At 40.8% G+C, this 25,557-nt stretch overlaps 1 protein-coding gene across 1 annotated transcript in view; it reads left to right on the top strand.

Annotated features, from left to right (window-relative positions):
* Positions 1-5,338: 5,338 nt before the first annotated feature.
* The window catches only part of LOC122540548 (A disintegrin and metalloproteinase with thrombospondin motifs 15-like), a 48,844-nt gene continuing 28,625 nt past the window's right edge, over positions 5,339-25,557 (top strand). Inside the window, exons 1-2 of the mRNA XM_087976397.1 lie at positions 5,339-6,693; positions 11,573-11,961. Coding sequence (XP_087832523.1) covers positions 6,129-6,693; positions 11,573-11,961 — 954 coding nt within the window. The 5' untranslated portion in view covers positions 5,339-6,128. The remainder of the gene's footprint in view (positions 6,694-11,572; positions 11,962-25,557) is intronic.

The raw sequence follows: 25,557 nt of genomic DNA, 5'->3' as shown, positions 1-25,557 counted from the left end.
ATGTTGAAGGGGTTCAGAAAAGATTTAGAAGGATGTTGCCAGGGTTGGAGGATTTGAGCTATAGGGAGAGGCTGAACAGGCTGGGGTTGTTTTCCCTGGAGCGTTGGAGGCTGAGGGATGACCTTATAGAGGTTTACAAAATTATGAGGGGCATGGATAGGGTAAACAGAGAAAGTCTTTTCCCTGGGTTCAGGGAGTCCAGTACTAGAGGGCATAGGTTTAGGGTGAGAGGGGAAAGATATAAAAGAGATCTAAGGGGCAACATTTTCACACAGAGGGTGGTACGTGTATGGAATGAGCTGCCAGAGGAAGTGGTGGAGACTAGTACAATTGCAATATTTAAGATGCATTTGGATGGGTATATGAATAGAAAGGGTTTGGAGGGATATGGCTGGGTGCTGGTAGGTGGGACTAGATTGGGTTGGGATATCTGGTCGGCATGGACGGGTTGGACTGAAGGATCTATTTGCATGCTGTACATCTCTATGACTCAATGACTCTATGGTGTTGTGTGATTTTTGACTCTTTTATTATTTATTGGACTCTTCATTATTTGACTTCACATTTCACCATCTGCCATGGCAGGATTCAAGCCTGGCCCCTAGATTAATAATCGAGCAATAATATCACTACACCATCACCACTGTTAGCTGCAGTGATGTTCACAGTAGTCAGATGTTCTATCCAAGTCAAAACAAAATCAGCATCAGTGATGTGATTATTTTTAGCTTTACTTCACTCCATCCTGTTTCAATTATATATCTTATCAGTTGCACATAGAATAGGGCCTCTATAGTAAAAACAGCAACACCACAATGAATTAGGAGTGGAATAGGATAACACATTGTCCAAAATAAGGTGTCACGATGACAAAGTCACACTGGAACTGGAAGCACAATTAAGCTATTAATAAAAATCGGATAAACAAAATGGAATGATTTCTTCAAAAAAAAAGAACCTGGTTAATGAATGTTATGTGAATAAATGTATGGAAGCAAAGAATGTTCTCAGGAAAGAACGAATAAGTTCCTTCCTCACATGAAATTTTTGAAATACTAATTTTGTCTGGATTTTGTCCTGAGAATGATGTCAGGGTTAATAACTCTCAGTCTTTTTATTGAGCAAATTGGACTGCAACTCCTGGAATATGAACATATGCAGTTAAACGTAGAAACACCTCTCTGTTTTTTTTATTGATGATTCAAATCAAATCTATACTTCCTGATTTCCACTTGGCCTGCCTCAATGGGAACTCCTTAGTCAGGTTGGTTGAAAAGTCAAGGAATTTCTTGATCTGTTCATACAACCACAAAGGCCCTGTAGACAGAGTCAACCACATCAGACACCTGATGGCATGAAGCCTCCTCTCATGTGTCTGTGCAAACTCTACAGGCAACTGTTAATGTGGTGAATGACAGCAGCCATTCCTTTTCAGCTGAGTGCAAAACGCAGGCCGTAATGTAGGGAAATGTGGCAGCCATTTTGTACAACGGCACTGTGCAATACCAGTCATCCTACTTGTTTCTATATTGAATGGTGCCATGAGGGCTCATTGCAAGGCTGAATTTCTTGCCCAGTCCTTGAATAAACTAGGAAGGCACTGATAGACCGTCTCTACAATCATAGAGTCATCGTACAGAAACAGACCCTTTGGACCAACTCATCCATGCTGACCAGATGTCCAAAATAAATCCAGTCCCATTTGCCAGCACTTGGCCCATATCCTTCTAAACTCTTCCTATTCATATGCCCATCCAGATACATTTTAAATCTTGTAACTGTACCAGCATTGACCACTTCCTCTGGTAGCTCATTCCATACATGCACTACCCTCTGCGTGAAAAGGTTGCCCCTTAGGTCCCTTTTAACTCTTTTCCCTCTCACCCTAAACCTATGTCCTCACAATTTGGACTACCCATGCCAGGGGAAAGACCTTGTCTATTTATCCTATCCATGCCCCTCATGATTTTATAAATCTCCATAAGGTCACCCCTCAGCCTCTGACGCTCCAGGGAAAACAGCCCCAGCCTGTTCAGCCTCTCCCTGTAGCTCAAATCCTCCAACCCTGGCAACATCCTTGTAAATCTTTTCTGAACCCTTTCAAGTTTCACAACATCCTTCCTTGCCTAGTAACTCTGTCTCTCTATATCCCAATAAGAATTATGTAATGACTAATCCCCATGCATTAATCTCTTCTTTTCTCTATTCCATTCCCCCCCCCCCCCCCCCCCCCCCCACCACCATTGCCCTGTTTCTGTCACTCTGGTGACCCCCCACACTCTCCCAGTTGTCGCAGTGATACATGCCCCCCCCGGCCCCCGTTGGAAATAAACCTGTTGGACTGTAACCTGCTGTCATGTGACTTCTGATTAAATCAATCTGCAACATTCAGATGATGTTGTTTGATGGAAAACTATTTGCCGAGGTAGTGTAGTAATTCTCTGCTTTTCCTTAACATAGCCCAGAAAATGAGGAAGAGAAGGCTGGATTTAATGCTTTATCCATGAGTTGTGCTCCGAAGACTCCAATTTGTAGATCACCATTTTATTCCAAAACTACGACCACTGCTACATTAAAGACAAGGGCAACAAATAGATGGAAATACCACCAATTGCAAAAATCCCCTCCTAGCTACACACCATCCTGACTGAGATCAATATCACTGTTTCTTCACAATGTCTGGGTCAAAATCTTGGAATTTTCTCTCTTAGAGCATTGAGAGTTTGTATACGCCAAATGGACAGCACTGGTTCAAGAAGACAGCTTCCCATGGACAGCTAGGGATGGGAAATAAATAATGGACTCAGCCAGTGGTGCCCACATCGCATGAATGAATTTTTTAGAATGTTTTGCCTGAGGCACAGTTTGAAGGGCTTATGCCCGAAATGTCGATTCTCCTGCTCATCGGATGTTGCTCGACCTGCTGTGCTTTTCCAGCACCACACTCTCAGCGCGCATTTTGAGTGATTCCACTACCACCAAAGGACAAGTAAAAACTGTTTTGCAATCCTGTTTTTCCAGGGATGAAGCTGTAACGCAGAATGCCAGAGTAGATATCGGGGACCTTTGAACCTAAGCATCGTGACTTAGTCTAATATTAATATAAATATTCATATAAATATTTTGTTACCTCACCTTTTTTGCCTTGGTATGAGTTAGTACCTCTATAATTAGTGTACGACAAGACCAATATCAGGGAGTCATGACTTGGAGAGGCCAGTGTTGCAGGATTTGGCATTGCTAAAGGTTACAGGGCACAGAGAATACAGAGGGTTGGAGTTTAAATAATAAATGGGGTGGATTTGGCAAACAGAATTTTTAAGGTGAGGGGGAAAAATGGAAAAGGGACATAAGGGGCAACTTTTTCACGCAGAGGGTGGAATGAGCTGCCAGAGAAAGTTGTGGAGGCTGGTACAATTACAACATTTAAAAGACATCTGGATGGGTATAAGAATCAGAATGGTTTACAGGATCAAGTGTTGGCAAATGGGACTAGATTAGTTTAGGATATCTGCTGGGCATGGACGAGTTAGACCGAAAGGTCTGTTTCCATACTGTACATTTCTATGACTCTACAATTTCGCAGTTGTTGGGGGTGAGCGGCAATACCACTTACCAACAATAGGTGCCTTGAACGAAAGAGCAGAGCAAAGAACAACTTGTTGAATGGTCAGCCAGAGAGCTCCTCAGAACAGAGGCCAGCCATAAAATAAAATAACAAATGCTCTGCTTAAACACAGCCCTCTGCGGATAATGAGGATGGGAAATACGATAAGAAGCCAAACACCTTTCGGGCCCCTAAATTTGAGAAGCACAACATTTCGTAATAGCACAATACAGAGCTGGAGATGGAGGTCAGAGGTAAGTGGGCACTGTGATGGAGCAGCTGGGCTCGTTTGAAAGTTTTAGTCAATTGGCAAAACGAATTGTCATACAAAACAGGTCGTCGCAGCCTCTTTTGCTTAAAAGGTTGTAAATAACTTTTATTTGGGTCTCAATTGAGATTAATGGCAAACAGGGTCAATATTCAGAGATCTGAGCAATAAGTTTGTACTGATCTGGTTTCTGACCAACAGCTGTTCGCTCTCCATCTCTCTCTATCACCTGTGTCTGTCTCCATCTTCCATTATATAATCGGGACTGTTACATTTTGGGTGCTGTGGGAGTGACAGTGGGGGATATTCATTACAGGCAGAGTGTCGACATGACCCAGTTCAGGTCTGATGTAAAACCAGCGATGCTTCATGTTCCCGTCATCAATGAAGATGCTGCGTTAGTGAGTCAGCGGCAGACATCCAGCTCGCTTGCAATGCATTGTTTCAACCACAACACCAACTCGGCGCTGTTGTCCTGCAAATCTCTTTTTAAAAATTGCCATTTCAGTTGCAATGATATTTTATCAAAATAAAACAGCCAACCAAGAACCAAACCGCTACAATCGTTTGCCTCACAATATAAATACATCAGTCCTTTCACTCATTTTCAAAACTGCTTTAATCAATCATAGAAGCGGCAACCGTGTTTGATTTCACAGCATTCCAACTGATGGGTTACATTAACTGGTTATCAGTGTGTGTGTCTGTTCATTAACAGGGAGAAAAGATTGATCTAAACATCTGCATTTAGTTAGCAGTACAGGTCTGTCCGTTTGGAATAATCTTTGTTTACAACATACTTAAGATGTTTTCACTACAAGTTACAGAGCCTTCAGAGAGACCATGTCAATGTCATTGGAACAAGTGGAATCTGTATACATTCCGGACCTATTAAGATCCACAGATTGCTGAAGCACGCTGGGGAAGATCATTGCTCAAGTTTGCAATATTAGAAAGACGGGCGAACGCTGGATGGTTGTTGTGACATCTCTTCAGTGCCTCCCCTCACTGAACAGGCATGAGCTGCCGCACATTTCGGTGTCTCTCTGTTTCGGTTTCTGCTCCAAAGCCCGACTTTGAAAGCAATGTAACGATTTCACACGCGATCTAGCCTCCCCCTGCACAGTGGAAGACAGATGCCGGGTTCCGGACGGTTAGGAGTGTGAAGGGGGCTGTCAGGCTGAGGGCATACTGTTCCTGTCGAGTGCCCCACTCACTTCACCTCTCGCCGTTGGTGCCTGTACTCTCTCAATGCCAGCTCTGCCTGTGCTCACAGTGTGAATGTGGCATCACCGAATCCCGGTGATTTGAGTTTAGATAACAACTGGTTTCCATTCAGTGTGTGTGTGGGGTGGGGGGTACATAAAATACAAACAACCATTTTCGCTATAAGCAATGTTCACACTCTCTATGCCCGGCAATAAATGCGAGTGACTGGCCAGATGTGTAAACGGTGAGGGGGGTCTCTTTGATCTCGCTGAGAGACAGAGAGATTCCCAGGCCAGAGCAAAGACAGAGACTGTACGCCCAAAGACGCTCTGTCAGCGATTACACAGAGAGAGAGAGAGAGAGCAACTTGATTTTAAATGTGACTATGAAATCTTTCGGGTGGGGGAGATGGGTCAATCCCAGAAACGATGAAGGGGAGAATTTGGGGGTGGGGATGGGGGTGTGTGTGGATATGGATGTGGTAACAACCCTAAGGTGCATCAGGTTAAGAGGCTGAAACCTGGACTGGGACCAGAGTCAATCGCCCCCCTCTCGGCGTGTGTGCTAACTTTTCCCAAGGTCCGTGATAATCATTTGAATGGGGCGGAGGGGGGGGAGGGATTAAGGGGGGGGGGGGTGTTGGATGTAGGCAAACCGCCTCTAAGTGGTGGAAAGACTACATTATATACATACACACACACACACATATATATATAAGGGCCCACATCCAATAAGCATTTTCCAGGAGGTACCAGCCCTGATTTGCACACCGTTTACACACATGACAGAATGTATATAAGGCATTAGACTCAGTGCACACTTCACGCCGGTACCCGAGGTAATGGAGCGATCTTATTCCAGAGGTGAATCTGATGTTCGCGAGCATCGCGCATGCTGAGAACAATCTTATCTGGATTTATTTTCCAAGAGCAAGACTTTCCCGGCGTTTTACAGCAAGGATTCTGTGCTGGGACGCTCTCACCCCATCCCACCCTCCCTTGATTATTTTCGCGTTTTGAGAGGATTGTATTTTCTGAAGGGAAGATGTTAGCGGCAGCGAGAGCAGGCGTATTTCTGGCGTTGCTCCTCGCCCTGCCCGGCTCCTCTCTCTGCTTGGAGAGTCAGCTGGTCACTCCGGTCAGGATGGATAGCGCCTCCAGCTTCTTGCAGAGAGCCCGGCAGCAGGATGTCGGCGAGGGGAGCGCCGCTTTCCTAATCCGCGCCTTCGACCAGGAGTTCAACTTGAATTTGGTGGCCGACTCGAGCTTCCTGGCGCCGGGGTTCACGGTGCAGGCTCTGTCCGGCTCTCCCCGGGCTGCCTGGGGCGCGACGCTCAGCCACTGCTTTTACTCGGGCTCGGTCAACGGCGAGCCGGGCTCCTTCGCCGCTCTCAGCCTGTGCGATGGCATGCACGGCGCTTTCCGCTCGAACGGGACCGAGTACCTCATCCAGCCGGTGGGCAACGACAGCAGGAGCCCTCCCGGAGCACAGACCCACAGCACTCACCTTCTGCGCCGCAGGAGCGCTGCAGCTTCCTCGCTCAACGCCACCTCCAGATGTGGAGTGAGTGGGACCTTTGCAAACATGGAAGTGCTGGAGAAATTTAAAGGTGATCTGTCTGTATTGTGTGTTTGTGTGTGTGTGTGTGTCTTTTTGCATCCTCCCTTTCTCTCTCTCTGGAAAGTGACACTTCGATTTCCAGTAGATTTTCCCTCAGAAACATTCTGTCTCAAAATGTCCTGCCGTTGCAAATAGCAACATCCCCTGCAGGGTCTGCTCGCTGGTTTGTGTCTTTAATGTCAGTCGAGATGCTGCAGCAGACTGGGAACAGAGATCATCAAAGGTTGGGGGGGGGGGGGGGGGTGGGGGTGCAGGGAATCTCTGACAAGATGCTCTACGCCAAATCCATCTCTCCCTTAGCACCGTCACCTCTGCCTTAATATGGGTAAAATATTTACTATACTGAGTGCAGCAACACACCGAACTCCCTCCGCCCCCTTCACTGCACTCCCCGAGTATCTCAGAATGCGATCGCCGCCAATGGGTCTGTTTTTATTTTGCAAAAGGAGATGTTTGCACAGAATGCCCGCGGCTCCAACGGTTTCCAGAGCATTCTCTTTTGCGTTTCTAGAAAAGTGGGACTTCATCTCCCATTGCAGCAGCTGCGTGTGTTTTGTGTGTCCCTCCCCCAAGTGGTTCTCTGGTCAGCGGTGGTCTTTGCTGAGCTGAGGTTTCTGGGCTGCTGTCCATGATGGCTTTGACTGTATATAAAGTGTGTGTGTGTGTGTGGGGGGGGGGGGGGGGGGGATACACGTGATCCCGCCTGCCAATGTGTGATTCCCCTGCATTGCAGCTGGAAACATCTGGTATGCTGTTGCCACTCCCCGCAGTGCAGGAGGGAGCTGAGGGAGTTTTCAAACGCTCTGACTGATCAGGAATCTCACAGCCTCCCTTCTTCACTGCAAACATCTCTCCGGTGAATTACTGACAGACCAACAGCGGACTGGAAGCCCTCCTTTGCTTGCTAACACTATGCCCAGCAACGTTCCCATCGCAATCCGTTCAGAAACATGTTTAGTTTCAATTTAAAACTATCGGTTGTTAAATGTGTTTGTGGTGGGGGTAGGGGGAACTTGCCTCTAGTCCCGTCAGGATGCCAGCTGCAATTATGTCCCATCAAACATTGGGAAGATTAAAGCTATTGCCTCCAGGCTCCAGCACAGCCGTCAGATACTTGGCACTGACTCCATCGCCCTCCCTGGCCACTGTCATTCTACACACTGGGCCCCGATTCGGCAACCTCAGCAAATTCTCTCCTTCACAGCATTGCCGACTTACGCCTCGTTCCCATTGTTCGCCTCCAGTTTCCCTCAGCTTATTTTCACTGTTGAAGCCCTCAGCCACAGTTTTCGACAAACTATTCCTCTGGTCCCCAGATTCCATCCTCCGCTCAGCTGCTGCTCTGCCCTGACACACACACAATATTAGCGCCTGGTCCACCACCTTCATTTCAAACCATTTTTAAAATCGGGAATACATGGTTTTGTCTGTCCCTTTCTCTGTACCCGTTTCCCAAGATTTCTACATCCTTCCAACTCTGGCGTCTTGTCCTCTCCACCTTTAGCCATTGTTATCATAAGCTCTGAAATTTCCTTATTAAACATTATGTTTTTGCCTCACCACCTTTCCTCATGTAAAACCTATCAATTTGATTTGGTTTGATAATTCTTTCTCTGAGTCCTCATTGATCAGTTGTTAGCTTGTGAAGTGCCTTGGGACATGCTCCTATGTTGAAAGCACTACACAAATGTAATCTGTTCTTGTTGTTGCTCAGGTTGTGATTGTTCACTACCTTCCTGTCCCCAACACCCTCCCTGCAGCACACCATTCCTCTCTTCCCCAAACTATCCAAGCAGACCAGTACTTGAAGCTTTGTTGACTTAGTAACCATCTGTCTGACAAAGGAATAAAGCAGGAACCAGTCAGCCTTCTGCAAGGTTTATTCACAATGTCCAGCAGAGCACTTTCTCTCTCCCAGACCAGCCCTTCCCAGGTCAAAATCTGGCTCTTATTAAAACTTTTTTTTTGATAAACTCCATATCTATCATATCCCAAAATGGGACCTACTCAAACCTTCTTGCTCAAAGGTGGGGACACTATCACTGCATCAGAACACCTTTCATTAAAATATATTTTTTTCAAATCTGATCTGTTCTGAGACACCTCCAGGATAAGTGGGATTTGAATGTGGACCTTCAGGTCCAGAGGTAGGGACACACTAATGCACCACAAGATCCTTCTTTTATTTTAATGATGCCCTAATCAACCTATTCAGTCATATTATTAAACATCTCTGGTAAAGGTGGGACTTGAACCCAGAAATCCTGGTAGGGTTTTTTTTATAACCACAGGAACCCTCCCTTCTTACTCATATATAAACCTTATCCTTTCACCAATTCATATTAGCTGCACTTCATCACAACTAGAACATACACTCAATTGAAACAGTTTTTTTCAACATTTGCAACATTAGCAAGATTCATCATTATTTTACCTAATGGTTTGATGATATTTTATTATAGAAATTCTTCAAACTTCGTGTTGGTATAAAGTACTCCACCATTGGGCTACTCTCTTATTTGAGTGAGACAGCTGGTGATGGTTTAACATGTAGGTCACCACATCTCAGATGAAGAGGCAGGTTGAGAAGGAACATCTTTCTTGGTAATCTCAGCCAAGTAGGAACTGAACCTAAAGGACCATTTTGATGAAAGCCTTCCTTGTCACTTAACATTACATTGAATCTCTTTTCTCCAATTCAAGGTAACCAGACTAAAATTATAAAATTGTGTCTGCCCTCTAGTAGCCAAACTCAGAGGGCAGAATGAAGGATTTAATTAAGATTAATTAAAATCCTTCTGTAGTTTTGTGAGAATGACTGATATATATTGAGGCTTTTAGGAATGGATTCAAATAACCCTTCTCTAAATTACATATCACTCAATGCATCAAATATTAATCAGATTGGTTCATTTTTGCTGAGAACAATAATTTTGTCAAGGTTCTTTCGGAGAAATTTAGCTGGTGCTTAACTGAAATAGGATTAATTTTTTAAATGGTGCTAATGTTATTCTGTTTATGAACCATTTATGATTTAGCCATTTTTGATATTATCAACTGCACCAAATTAGCAACTTCTTGGATAACTTAATGTGGATATAGAGTCATAGAGGTCTACATCACAGAAAAAGCACCTTTGGTCGAGCAAGTCTATACCAGTCAAAAACAAACATGTAACTACACTAATCTCATTTTCCTGCATATAACCCATTGCCTTGTCTGCCTTGGTATCACAAGTAGATGTCCAAATACTACTCAAATATTATGAGGGTTTCTGCCTCTTTCAGGTAGTGAATTCAAGACTCCCACCACCCTCTGGGTGAAAAGGAAATGTCCTGACATCCCGTCCATACCTCCTGCTTCTTATCTTGAATCTATGTCCTGTAGTTGTTCATCTGTCCACCAAGGGGAATGGTCTCTTCCTGTCTACTCTATGTGTTGCCTATCATAATTTTATATATTTCAATCATGTTCTCGCTTAGTGTCCTCTGCTTCAAGGAAAACAACCCCAGTCTATCAAAACTCTCTTTATTATTAAAACGCTCCAGCACAGGCAACACTCTGGTAAATCTCCTCTGCACCCTCTCCAATGCAATCATATCTCAAATAAAATGTGGATTCCAGAGCTGCTCATGATTGTGTTGTGTATTGCAGTTGTTCAGCCACAAATTCCTGAACTTTGTTACATTGCCTTGACCTTGCCTGGATAAGCAGTTGAGATGCAACAGTTAACTTGAGTCTTGGTACGAGAGCAAATAAGACCCACTGATATCCCTGCTCCAGATTATTGTCCACTATCCTCAGCAGAAAGTAGGAATACCTGGGTGAGGAAGAGGTTGAATTGAGTGTAATGCCGATGGTTGCTTAAATGGACCGCCAGCAGTTGCTGTCTACTTCACTCATGAAGAATGGCTCAACTAGGGAAGAAAAGGCAGAGGACTGTCTGGCCAAGGGAACTTTGTCTTAGTATGAGAAGGTACCGAGAAGAAAAAAGGAAAGTGAAATTGTAATTTATATTGGAGTATAGGATGAAGAGTTACTTAAACAGATCTCAATTCTCTATCCAATGAAAAATGCACTGGAGTTATTACACTAGCAAGTAGAAGATTAAATTTGAAGGATAACTCTTGGCATTGAACTCAAGTGCATTGTTGCAGTTCCTTACTAAACAAAGAGGGCGCTATAACACATTCAGTGCTCACAGAGCTGAGCAGATCACTTAAATCCTTTTATTTAGTTGACAAATTAAAGTCTTCCATCTTTTGTTTCATTTCTCTAATTCTTTGCCGTCTCAGAGATAGCCCCAAGTATCAATCATTCCTTAAAACTAATTATACTTTTGATGAACACAATTGGCAATCTCACTCCAGATGGTCTGATACTGGACTCAGTTGCTTTGATTAAAGCTTTAACTGGTATTATGGATTTCAGTGTAATTATATACCCGGGCATTTAAACAGGGCAGGCTTGCATTCTGATTCCTGTCAACAATTATTCCAATATATTTATTGATCTTGACTTTTGGAGAATTATTTTTAACACATTCACCTGTCTTAATGATCTAACAACTTCGCCTTGGCATTGCTGGCAGCTGCATGCAATGGTCCTTTGGGGATTTGGTTGTGTTAAATGCAAATCAATCAAATCTAAAATAGTATTGTAATCATAGTTGCATACCAATATCATCAGCAAAATATTACATACAATAAATTTTATTCAAGTTTTATCATTTAGCATGAAGATTTTTTTTGTTTGTGAGGTGTACCTTTAAAATGAATGTCCAGTTAATGAAGATCACAAATTGTCTCTTTGTACTTGATATAACCAGTACCAGATTCTGGCTAACATTCCAATTTTCTCTTTTTAAGCATCCCATACCATGGATCCTACACCTAAAGTGGAACTTGTGGGTAAAAAGGCCAGTAGATCCAAGCGTTTTGCATCAATACCCCGTTTTGTGGAAACCTTAGTAGTGGCTGATGAGTCCATGGCCACATTCCATGGCGATGATCTTAAGCACTACGTCCTAATGTTAATGGCAGTGGCCGCCCGGTTATACAAACATCCCAGCATATTGAACCCTGTCAGCATTGTGGTAGTGAAGTTTATGGTCATCAATCATGAAGACAAGGGTCCAAAGATTTCCAGCAATGCAGCACTAACTCTGCGAAACTTTTGTGCGTGGCAGAAAAAATTTAACAAGGCAAACGATAAGAATCCTGAATACTATGACACTGCAGTCCTTTTCACAAAACAGGTATGTTTCTTTGTCCCCTTGTTTCTTGTGATTGATGACATGTCACTGAAATGTTGCTCTCTGTTATCATGATGTTTTTATCAGTGCATTCTTCTTGTCTGTGCAGATATTTCTTCATTGTGATATGGAATGATTCTACTGCCTAAGATATGGCTGTACTGTCAGTTCTACATTGACAGTGCAAGTATCACTTTCCTCTGCTCCATTCTTTTCATCCTGCTCCATGAAGAATTTGACAAGCTTAACCTTTGAACCATGTTACAAAATATACCAGACCTCGCTTGCAAAGCACTGCAAATCTGTTAATGTCTAATATGTACTGCAGTGTGGTTCTTTCTCTAATGGAAGAACATGCGTGAAGCTTCCACCATATATTTACGATCTTTTCAAAGAAAATGATTCACAGACAATCCAGCGCAATCCTTCTTGATCATATTTTCATTCACATTTTGTGGAGTAAAAGAGATATTGACTGACATTTCAATACTTTAGAGTTGCATAATCATATAAATTCAATGGTACATACACTGAAGGGAAATGTTAACTACGGGTCATTTTGCTAGAGGTTCAATTTTCCATTTATTACAATAGTCTTAACTGCATCTTTTATTGTTGTTCAGTATATGTACCAGATGCAAAACTCTTAGCAGCATGGGAATAAATGAGGTGTTTAATTGGCATATGCAGCCTCAAATATTTTTGTTTTATTAGATCAAAACTCAGCATGCCATAACAGCTTTCTTTCACGACCACTGGAGTACTGGCCCTGAAACTGATAGCAGTTCTTCTTCATTAGGATAGCTTGTGCATTTTATCCTGTCAATCATTAACTAGTAATGTCTCCTCATGCTCACAAAACCAGTTTCTTGATGGTTTGGTTATTAAGGGGACATGTTCAGATTAGACATTTAGTCAATTAAATATACACCAGGTTGATCTTAAATAGTAATGCTAAATCAGTATTTAATTTAATCAGATAATGATTAAAGACCATATTAAGGGCTGATGTGAAGTTGCCTAGCCAAGTGAAGTTGATTATTCTTTGTTCTTGGTGTTCAGACTCAATCAATATAAATAATATTAAAAGTTCCTTCTTTGCTCCTTTTCTTCCCTTTTTTTACATCTAATTCTGAGTACAATTCCTTGTACTCTATGAACATCTGCCTGCTGAAAAGGTGTGGTGGCACAGCAGTTGTGACCCTATCTCTGGGCCATAAGATCTGGATTCAAATCCTATGTCAGGATTTTATGGGCACAGAAGTGTGTCATAACAGGTTGAATTAAAAATAAATTCATGTGGCACTTCTCCATTATAGTCATTTTTAAATAACCCACACAAAGAGTGTCAGCAGATCATTCAGCTAGGACCGTAAGACGTTAGGAGCAGAAATTAGGCCATTCTGTCCATCGAGTCTGGTTCGCCATTCGATCATGGCTGATAGATTTTTCAACCCCATATGATAAACCGAACTCAGTTCTGTTTTTCATCAGTGCACATGTATAACAGTCTCATTGGGCAATAATAAAGAATGGGACACTACCTGGTTTCACTTTCCACTCCCAAGCACAAAGGTACCGCAATCAGCTGTAGCTTCTCTGGCAAAAAGTCTGGGCTTCTTGCTGCGATGAGAGTCACAGCTTTCACAAAGGTGCAAGATTTGTATGGCCATAGATGTTGCTTGTGCTTTTCTTGTCCTACTAGGGTTTGGTATGATGGATTAATTGATATATTCCAACCTTCTAACCTGCAAAGAAGTGAACAAGATACTTAAAAACTCCAGTCAAAAGAAGTGTAGGTTAGGTGATTGTACAAGAGAATTGGATTTGCTTTTAGAATGTATCTCTGCAAATTTCTTTTCACAGCAGATGTATGTGAAGGTTCTGTTTCCTTTCAGTTTCAGATGTATGTTCACATCTGTATTTCTACACTTTCTGATTACGTTTTAACTGGCAATAGTTTTATCTCAAAATATCAGGAAAAGTCAGGAAAATAGATAACTTGTTAACCTGTTTCCAGGATTTCTGTTATCTATCTTCAGGACTATGTTATCTCTGCTCTGTTTTGTTACTGTACACAATCATCACTTTCCTCCCTGGAATATATTCTTCATTACATGCTTTACTGGCTTTGTTCCAGGCTTGAAACAATCCACTTTGCAACTATAGGATATCTTTTTCTGATGCATTCCAAATCAGCATTCAAACTCTAAAGTGTAAAACAGCAGATGCTGAAAATATAAACTTTCTAAGAACACATAAAATAAAACAAAAGTTGCCATCTGTTTAGCTGATGTTCAGGCCTAGGTCTTGGTTATTTTAGAATCAATCCTCATAAATAGCCCTGTGATGTAATTTGCACATTATCTTGAAAGCGTTAATAATATGCACAAATCTTGATCATAATACATTGTATTCTGTAGTGTCTTCTTAGATATTTCTGCAATATACAAATGGAACCAATCCATTTAGCCACAATACTTGATTTGAAACCATCCAGCTTGTTTAGCCAAGATATACAGCTGTTTACAAACCCCAGCATAATGCAAATAGTAATTCTTTATGCTTAAATTGTATAAGAGGGGTTGAAGATTTAAGTGAAACTTGGAATAGGTTTTGCGATAACTTATTTTCTTGTGGTAAATTCTTGCCATAATCCCAGAGGACCATAACGTGCTGTTTCACTAGAGAAAGAGAGACATCTGATGATGAGTTTACATTGAATATCATCATGCTTCAGGCAAGGGACAAGATTGAGAAGGAACACCTTCATGATAGCCTCAGCTGGTATGGGAATTGAACTCATACTATTGGCATCACTCTGCTTTGCAAGTCAACCATCCAAGCAACGGAACTAATCAATCCTCTTATTCTGGAAGGATAAAGTTAGAGAATCATGCAACACAGAAGGGGATCATTTAGTTGATTGATACAATAATTGTTGTGGTTGGTTCTTCAGTCATCTAAGTCCTGTAACACTGGGAATGACCTGAAGCTGTGGGTATTGTCAATTTTTTTCCCTAAAGCTGAAAATTGTGGATGAGGAGGCATTTATGCATCTCTTGGTCACCCATTGTCCATTGAATGGGGTGGCTCGGTGGCTCAGTGTTAACATTGCTACCCCACAGCACCAGGGACGTGGATTCGATTCCAGCCTCCAGTCTGTCTGGGGTTTACACATTCTCTCTTTGTCCATGTGGGTTTCCTCTGGGTGCACTGGTTTTCTCTCACAGTCCAAAGATGCATGAGTTAAGTGGATTGGCCATGATAAATTGCCCATTGTGTTTAGGGATAGATTAGCCATGGGAAATGCAGGGTTACAGGGATACGGCGGGAGAGATAGATCTGGATGGGATACTCCTTGGAGGGTTGGTGTGGACTTGGTGGGACAAATGGCCTGCTTCCAAACTGTTGGGGTTCTATGAATGCAGTTTACTCATGTACCACTGAATGGGCAAAGAGCATCTGTGCCCATTCTGTGCGAGGTTCAAAACAAGAAATTAGACTGCCATAGAAGCTGATTACAATTTGAAGTAAAGATGGGTGTAATGTGAGCTATGCAGGCTTCCTTCATTTGAAGTTGGTGGTGAACAGTATGATCAGTGCTACTAAAAATAACTGCTGGCGAATAGTTCACAGAAAGGTTCCAAATTACTTTTCATCTTGCAGTTTCACTATCTCAGACAAAAGCAGGAGAAATACGACAGATCAAGCAGCATCTGTTTAAAGAAAGTCAATGCTTTGAGTGCTGTGCTCCTCTGGTTTCAAATTCACAGTTCTTTCTGTTTATTCCACTACATCAGGGTTTGACTTCTTTTCCCACTATTGGTCTGCTGTTGTGCTAAGCCTAATTGATCCAATTTCCTGTCCTCACTCAACTGAGTGGCCAATTATTACATTCATGTGAGGCTTGTAATCTCAGGATGGGTCATGTTGTGTGCAGCCAAGTGACAGTACCCTGCTCACCTCTTACCCACCATGGGCAGAACTGCAGCATTTTCCAAAGTCTGCATTTGTTGTGTGTTACACATTTGTTTATTGCACTTCAACCGGATGGGCACAAAGAAAACGACAAAGTGTGGGGGAGCATACTAATTGAAAGATAACCAAACTCACTGCTTTAGTTTACTCATACAGTAGAATAAATTTACAATTAATTCTAGCATTGTGGAATTTAGCTTATGATGGAAAATGGCAATCTCCCAGTTCACCTCATGTGTAACTAAACTAAATTGCACTTCTGTTACACACAAAGAGATCAACTCATTATGGTGAAACTCTGAACATTAATTTTCCAGTCTTGAATCAGTAGAACACGTGTCAAAGATCAATGGAAACTTAATTCACAAAGTGTTTAATTTCTGTTTCTGCAACAGCTAGAATGTGAATTTACATTGTGTGATATTGCCATGCTTAATATATTAAAGTCAAACTCTTCTTATTTAGAAAGTTAAAGTATTGGACAAAATAATGTATTAAGTGCTTTAATTAAAATGTAGAAACCTGGAAATTGTGATACATGACAACTCTTAACTTTCATTTCGACAGCCAGGGCTCTGTTTTAATGTTTAATGTTCATTAACAGTTTGATGCCCTGCAGGGTCAGTTGCTTTAGTGTTAAGAAGTTTCTAAAATGTGACTCGACCTTCAGCTATAACTTAACTAGTTAAGCAATTTTCTAGCTTCTCTGGCAAAGTGAAAATATTCTGAGAGACAATCACTCCTTTGAAATTGACTCCAATTTACATGAAAGCACTACTCAGATAGCAATTAACAAAAGTTCCTTCATTTACAGGGAAATTTTTGCAATTCATCTTTTGTTTAGGCAGGGGTAAATGTTGAAGAAGTGATTTTTGCCATATTGGCAGCATTGGCATAGTGATGTACTTATTTTTTGACTTATATATCAGGATGCGTGGTTATACCCTGTCTATATTACTGTACCATCATGCTGCGAGAGCCAGCTCTGTCTTTTTCAAAGCTCTGGAGGCAGCACTAAAGATAGAAAATTTAAATCTATGGTGTGGCTGAATACCAATGCTACCACTTGTGCCCCCCAAGGATGCATTCTTAGCGTCCTACTGTACTTCCTGTACACCCATGACTGTGTTGCCAAATTATGAATGAATGCCATCTGTAAGTTTGCTGATGACACCACAATAGTTGGACGAACATTTAACAATGAGTCAAAATACAGAAGGGAGACGGAGAGTTTGGTGACATGGTGTAATGGGAACAACCTCTCTCCCAATGCCAGCAAAACAAAAGAACTGATCATTGACTTCAGAAAGAAAGGAGGATAACACTCCCCTATCTACATCAGTGGAACTGAGGTTGAGAGGGTAGAGAGTGTCAAGTTTCTTGGAGTGACGATTACTGACAATTGTCCTGGACATCGCACGCAGATGCAATTGTCAAAAAGGCAACAACAACGCCTCTTCTTCCTCAGGCAGCTCAGGGAATTTGGCAACTCTGTAAGGACCCTCACCAACATCTACAGATACACCGTTGAAAGCATACTGAAAGCAAAATGTGCCAGATGGTGGGCTTGCTCTTCGAACTTAGGGTATAGAATCTCAAATAAAAGCAAAATGCTGCAGATGCTGAAAATCTGAAACAAAAAATGCAAAATGCTCGAGAAACTCAACAGGTCTGGCAGCATCTGTGGAGAGAGTTAACGTTTTGAGTCCAGCATGACTTTCCTTCATTGTTCATTTCTGACATCGAAATGTTAACTTTGTTTCTGCCTCCAGTGGTGCTGCCAGATCTGCTGAGTATCTCCAGAATTTTATGGTTTTTTTTTTGTTTTAGAATATCTTTTTTTATGGCTGAGTTAAAATTAGCAAATTGCTGCTGGCATCTTACTACTATTGATCTCCTGGCGCTGCCAGAATTTATTTTTCAGTAAATGCCAGGAACACCACAAAATGTTCAAATTAGTTGACTTTACATTTGGTGAGCTTGAAAGTAATGTACACAGGGTCTGAGAAGTTGTAGTACCTGTGGCATCACTGCATCCATTCATAATGTGGCACAATGTGACTTTCGTGTAGCAGCACTTGGCAACTCAGACATAAAGTTAGTGCAGTGTTGCATTTTGACTCATGAAAACCTATACCACACTTTATATTTTGTTTGTCAGTTGGTCTCACTTCCAAGTTGCAGTTTATCTTTCAAAATGAGAAAGATGTAATTGACCTGAGCAATTGAATTCAATCAGCAGTGTGTTTTGTTCATTTGAAGATATTCAGACCCATTGGGAGTGTTTGAGTGATCACAGTAGGTTTACACACATTCTGACCTCCAGAAGCCATAAGAGGACAGCGCGTCTGCTCTCTTTGACTCTGTTAATGTGCACACTTCAAAGTGAATGCAGATATCCTTGATCTCAATTTATTGCACGGGTCTTAGAGTTCTCCACCCTACTGAGGAGATGCTGTACAGAGGAAGCTTTTATCTGGAATGCAACAGTAGAAACTTAGTAAAGGAGCCAAAGTTTTAAGAATTGTGGACACATAGTCAATTTACAATTTACCCTAATGTTAAATGGTCTACAAGAATATCTCATTTACAGTAGTAGACATAGTTCTGGAAACCACTACTCATGATCAAAGCAAATTTCATTACTTAAATGCATATAATATCAGCACATAGTTTCCGAACCCAAGATAACCCTGAATGTAAACAAAGCACAACAAATACATCTTCTACATTTTCTGTGAGCCAAAGAAGACAGGTTTTGTTTTTGCTGACTGCTCTACAATAAAGCAACAAAAAACAACACCAAGTAATGGTCAGCATATTTTGTGAAATTGATGTCCCTTATTTTCACTCAAGTTTCTTCTCATAACATGGTCAGGTTGCCTGTGCTAATCTTTATCTTGGCTTTGGACCTTTGTCTTGTTACTGGACAGAAACTTCTCTACTTTAGCCTCTGTCTTGTGCTTCCTGTGGAGCCAGTGACCACTCCGGCTGGTGGGAATGCCATGTGGCATTATCTCTGTCAATGGCACTCCATTTCAGCATCATGTTTATTAATGGATTTCCTAAAATAATTATCATTAGACTATTCAACTGAGTACATATTTCTGTGGCATACATTCCAACTTGGACTAACTTGTTGACCTCCTTGTACTTGTTGACGTACATTGGCTCCTGGTTAAGTGTCACTTGAAAGTTAACATCTCATTCTCGTTTTCAAATCCCTTAATTACCTTGTTCTTCCTATCTGTCTAACCTCCACATGCTTTACCACTCCAGAAATCTCTGCTCATTTAACCAAGCATTTGCTCAACTGCCTTAACAGCCTCTTATGTACCTTGATGTTGTTTGATATTTACTTTTGTTAAGCACCTGGGGATATTTCTCAGTGTTAAAACAAAGCTAAAAATAATTTAAGTTATTGTTACAGTATTGCAAATTTTCTTTCTGTTGGGCTTTTAACATCAATTCCATGGGATATGACGAGAATACATTGGAGGTGCTAAAGAATATAAAATTAATTTTGTTGTAATCATGATTGCTACATCCTTTTAATGTGCACATTACATAAAAATGGCTGACACTTCAGTGTAATTATTACAATTACTATACATTCATCATTTGCCCTACTTATATTGAAGTATTCATGACGACTTGTGAAAATGAACTGGAAGTAACTTTGTGAGTTCTTTGATATAATAACAAAGTCACCATAGTCCTACCAGACCAGAGGACTATTCCCTCATTAAAGAGAGACAAATGGTGGTGATTTAACCTGAGGGTCACTATGCCTCAGGCAAGGGGAGAGTTTGAAAGCGAAAATCCTTCATGGTAACCTCAGCCAGTGCAGAATTTGAATCCACACTGTTAACATCATTCTGTGTTGCAAATTGACTCTCTGGCCAACTGAGCTAACTGACTCCCTTTACATGTTTGACACAAAATATATTCCAAAACAATTTTATGTATTCACAAAGTGTGACTGTTGACTCTGGAGCTGTTATACTGCACTCACTGCTTTGATACTGGCATGATGTGAAAAATAGTGAAAATGAACAGCATTGAGTTTGACCTTTCTCATTACTCCCTCAGCTTACTAAACTCTGACAAGCAATAGAATGTCTAACATTGGAAAAATATCAATTAAACATCACTTAATTTAGCATTAAAACAGGCTGCTTACAATCCTCTTAATGCTCATTGCTAAGCCAAGAATTGTTTGAGATCTGATACTGTGTCAGAATATGTACCAATTTTTTATAAGCTTGTAGCTCCATATTCGGAACCTCAAACATATTTTACCATGTGGGTTTAAGTTTTGTGAACAATTTTCATGTTACTTGATCAGGTCAGTCATCCAGTGGCAGTTATGGCTGACAATTTAGTGCAAATTGTATGGCTTTAATAGGCTGGCTTTAATTACATGAACATATCAAAATCGTCTATCCCTTGTTTAACATAAGTACATATGAAATAAGTGCAAGAATAGACTCCTCAAGCCTGCTCTACAATTCATTAAGGTCTGAGTTTAATTAGCTAACTAAGAGAAACAGTGAGTAATTCCACACTAATCATGATCTAACCAATTCTTTTCCTGCTGCACAAATTGATATTCCTTTTTCCATTTGGTTTCTTGTGTCTGATATCTGATGAATGTGAAACAAAACAAATGCCAACTTTGTGTCACTTCTTAACAATGTTTCAATTCTATATTAACATTATCAATAAGCCAATAACTAAATTTTAACATCTATTGCCCTTTTCTCCTGAGACTCTCCTGTAAGCCCTTGATATAGATTTTCCAGCCAGGGGAAACTGCCTGTCAGCATTGATTCTGTGAAACCTCCAAATTTTAAACATTTCAATTTTCGTTTAATCACATCTTTATTCACACCACAATCTCAATTTTTAAAGGTTCCTGTGTACTGATTTTGTTTTTGACAAAGCTTTGCCACGTAAACATATTAGGTTTTTTCAAATAGATTGGGCCAAAATACTTCTTTTGCTCTACAGATGCTGCCAGACCTTCTGAGTTTTTGCAGCCATTTCTGCTTTTGTTTCTGATTTCTAACATCCACAGTTCTTTTGTGTTTTCCTGTTTAGGGCCAAAATACTTGACATGAGTTGAATGAGTATAAATGTTCACAAATTCTTCAATCTAATATGACGTTTAAACTAAATATAATGATCAGAAGTGTGTTATAAACATATCAGTAGTCAAAAGTTGGAAGAAAGGAGTAGGACTGATTAGGGACTAAAAAGTGCAATTTACACATCGGGGCAAGAGATGTGGCTGAAGTGTTAAATGAATGCTTTACATCTGTTCTACTGATGAGATGGATGGAGGTTAGGCCATTGTGATGGAGGAGACAATTCAGTCACTGGACGTATTTACAATTGATAATGAGGGAGTATTGCAGAAGCTGTCAGACGTCCAAGCTGCGAAGGCAATGGGGGCAAATGAGGTGCATCCAAGGGCACTGAGAAATGGAGATTGGAACTTTCAGCAGCATTGATGATAATTAATCAATCTTCCCTTGGGGAGATTGAAAAATTATCATCAATGTTTTTCAATCTGTTTTCCAGAGGACTGTGGAATCACAAATATTATGCCCATGTTCAAAGAAGTTTGTAAACCTTGACCCAGCAATTGCTCAGTTTATCATGGGTGGTGGGGTGGCATCTAGAAGTATTTATTTAGGATTGAGTTAATAGTTATATTCAGAAGAATCAGCATGGATTTGTTAAGGGAAACTCATGTCCAACTAATTTTCTGAAGTCTTTTGAAGAGGTCAACAGGGTTGATGAGGACAAGACTATTGATGTGCTGTACTTGGATTTCCAAAAGGCATTAATACAGCACCAAACAACAGACTTATCAGGAAAGTGATAGGTCATAGTTTAAAAGGGACAGTAGCAATGTAGATATCCAATTATCTGAATATTAGGAGACAGAGAATAATGGATATTTTCCCAGGCTAGATGAAGATTTGCAATGGAGTTCCCCAGTATTAGGTAAGTATTAGGACCTTTGCTTTTCCTGATATATATATTGGTCTTTAGCCTGGTGAGTAGGGTAGAAATTCAAATTTTGAAGAAGACATAAAACTTGAACAAATTGCAAACTGTTTAGAAGACAGTATAGAATTACAAAAAGACATTGACAAGTTGGGGGAGTGGGCAGATGAAATTCAATGCGGAGAAATGTGAGGTCACTTCTGTTCAAAGAACACAGAGAGACAGTATAAAAGTAACATGTACAATCAGAAGCAGAGTGACCTAAGTATATATGTGTGTAAGTCATTGAAGATGGTAGGACACATGGAGAGAACTGTTAATTAATCATTGTATATTCTAGTCTTCATTTGTAGGTGGATAGGGTTTTGCTGAACATTTAAGGTATGGACCTTAGTTTGACGATTGTGTCCACACTGGGAGTCACCATTTGGAAAGGCTGTGATTGCATTGGAATGACTTCAGAAGAGGTTTACAAGAATGGTTCCAAGGATGAGAAGCTTCAGTTATAAGGGAACGTCTGGAGAAGTTGGGACTGGTTTTCTTGAAAAGATGAATCCTGAGATGAAATTTGATAGGGCATTTCACAATCATGATGGGTCTGGACAGAATAGATCCTGCTCCTAGTTCTTATTTTCTTTTCAAACAGAAAGTGATTCAGGTCTGAAGTGCACTGCTTATAAGTACGGTGGAGACATGCTCAATTAATGTTCAAGAGGGGATTGAAAGATTATTGAAGTAGAAACAATGTGCTGTGTTATGGGCAAAAGGCAGAAGTAAAAATGCTCAGGGAGCCAGTGCAGGCATGGTAGACCGAATGGCCTCATTCTGTTTCATTAAAAATTCTGTGATTCTATATTGATTAAATTAATTTTTGCTAATATATCGTTCATTTTTAGTAGTTTGGGAATATAATTTTTATTCCTGGAGGGAGTTTACATGTAACATCATTTAGGCACTCTTATTATCCAGAAATGTCTTTCAACTAATTTAAGAAATGTATGATGATTGTTATTTTTCTCAAGAATATCAACAAGGTTACCAGGCTTGGTAAAAATTTGATGCTAAGATGAAAATCGCATCTTCAGAGCTCCACAACAGCCAAGAGATCTATTTGCTCCCTGTGGTTTAGTTTCCATCGTAGCAATGTAAAGTAATATGATTTTGATAGTTAACAATACCTTAAAGAACAGCAACTGACTTCCCAGCTGAGATTAAAAGAAAACAACTTGAGATCTTGTCAGCTATCCACCCAAAGAGACATAAGAACTGAATGCAATGCTTCAAAAATAAACAGCTTGAACCCACCTAATTAGAGTTTGTGATTACAATCACAAGGTGATAGCAATCTTACTGCACAATTGCTATTCATCTCCAAAGTGTTCTGTCGCCTTTGCATAGATAGCAGAGACAGAAGTTTGTAACACCATATATGGGAATAAAACTATGAAATTAAAATATTCAGCTTAGCTTTCAAATAAGAAAGAAATATGCTTCTATGCCTGTTTTTATTTCTGTCTCTGTTTTCTCTCTCTGAGTTTCTATTTCCACCCCCCCACCCCGATCTTTCTCTTTCTCTCTATCACTGAATTTATCTACCCCTCTCCTTCTGACTATTTCCCTTTCCCTCTGAATTTCTCTTTGATTTCTTGCTGTAGTTCACTGATGTAGGAATGATTAAGAAAGGTGACATATATGGAGCACACCTTCAAAACTTTAGAGCCCTTCAACATGCTTTGGACAATGAAGTGCCTTTGGAGTTTGGAGACTGTTATGTCAGCAACCACCTACCAAGATGTTGCATCCAACACAGATGCAAAAAATAGCCAAACAGCATGATGATAATCAACTGAGGGACTTCCTGAAGTTCTCGTGCATGAGGGAACTTCAGCCAATTTTGTTTAATTCCATGGTACATCATGAGACAACTCAGTGCACTGAACACAGCAAATGCTACAGAGCTAGTCAACATCCTTGCCACAGTATTGAAGCATTACTGTAGATTTTGTGCTCCAGAACAAACTGAGCCTCCAGCTAAGATGATCCATGATGCTCATCTGAAGCTTATCTTTTCATATGATGGGTTAACCTATCACCAGAATGGTACTGAACCAGACAGAGCCAGGCAAGGCCAGATTCATTCCTGGATCTTGTTGAGTTAAACGGAGTGATTGGTGTTGAGCATTCTCCATCTGGAGAAAGCAACGTTCAGCACCCCCTTTTATTTTTTTATTTTCTAACAATAGAGTTATAGTTGGCTCTCATTGCCTGCTGAACAATATCCAGTATGAGTCAAACCCCGACTACTCTCTGAGTAAAGAAACTACCTCTGACATCTGTCCTATATCTATGATTCCTCAGTTTGAAGCTATGTCCCCTCATGCTATCCATCACCATCCTCAGTCAAAAGTTCTCACTGTCCACCCAATCTAACCCTCTGATTATCTTATGTGTCTCAATTAAATCACCTCTCAACATTCTTCTCTCTAATGAAAGCAGCATCAAGTCCCTCAATCTTCCCTCGTAACACCTTCCCTGCATACCAGGCAACATCCTAGTAAATCTTCACTGAATCCTTTCCAAAGTTTCCACATCCTTCCTATAATGTGGTGACCAGAACTGCATGCGATGTGCCAAGTGCAACTGCACCAGAGTTTTATACAGCTGCAGCATGACCCCATGGTTCAGAAACTTGATCCCTCTACTAATGAAAGCTAATTCACTGTATACCTTCTCAACAGCCCTATCAACCTGGGTGGCAACTTTGAGGGATCTAGTACATGGACACCAAGATCTCTCTGCTCATCTACACTACGAAGAATCTTACCATTTACCCAGTACTTTGCATCCCTGTTACTCCTTCCAAAGCGAATCACCTCACGTCTTTCTGCATTAAACTCCATTTGGCCACCTCTCAGCCCAGCTCTGCAGCTTGTCTATGCCCCTCTGCATCCTTTGGCACTATCCACAACTGTGTCAACCTTAGTGTCGTCTGCAGATTTACTAACCTATCCTTCTCCGCCTTCATCCAGGTCATTTATAAAAATGACAAACAGCAGTGGACCCAAAACAGATCCTTGCGGTACACTACTAGTCTCTGAACTCCAGGATGAACATTTCCCACCACCCTCTGTCTTTTTTCAGCTTGCCAATTTCTGAGCCAAACTGCTAAATTGCCCTCAATCCCATGCCTCCTTATTTTGTGCAGTAGCCTACCATAAGGAACCCTATCAAACGCCTTACTGAAGTCCATATACACCACATCAATCCACCTGTTTGGTCACCTTCTGTAGGAACTATTGAGGGTCTAGGAATGCAATTAATGTTTTGCAGTTACTAGCATGAAGGTGTAAAGATTCTTGTTAGCAAAATTCCATTGCAGCACAGTAAGAGGCTTTGTTTGACAATTTCATTTATTGGTTTAAGTTTCAGGTGAACTTGGTAAAACATTTGCAATATTTAATTTTAGCAGTATAACTTACTGATGATGGTTGACAAGATCTGAGTCTAGGGAAGAGATCTATATATAGGAAGCATCACATTTCCCTTCAAAGTACTTTAGACAGTTAATTTCTTTGCAGGTTAATATATTGCAGATCATAA

This window comes from Chiloscyllium plagiosum, unplaced genomic scaffold (genome assembly GCF_037043375.1).
Source record: "Chiloscyllium plagiosum isolate Xiang-an unplaced genomic scaffold, Cpla_swu_hap1 HiC_scaffold_29, whole genome shotgun sequence".
NCBI classification, from domain to species: Eukaryota; Metazoa; Chordata; class Chondrichthyes; order Orectolobiformes; family Hemiscylliidae; genus Chiloscyllium; species Chiloscyllium plagiosum.
This window is presented reverse-complemented; position numbering and strand designations above follow the sequence as displayed.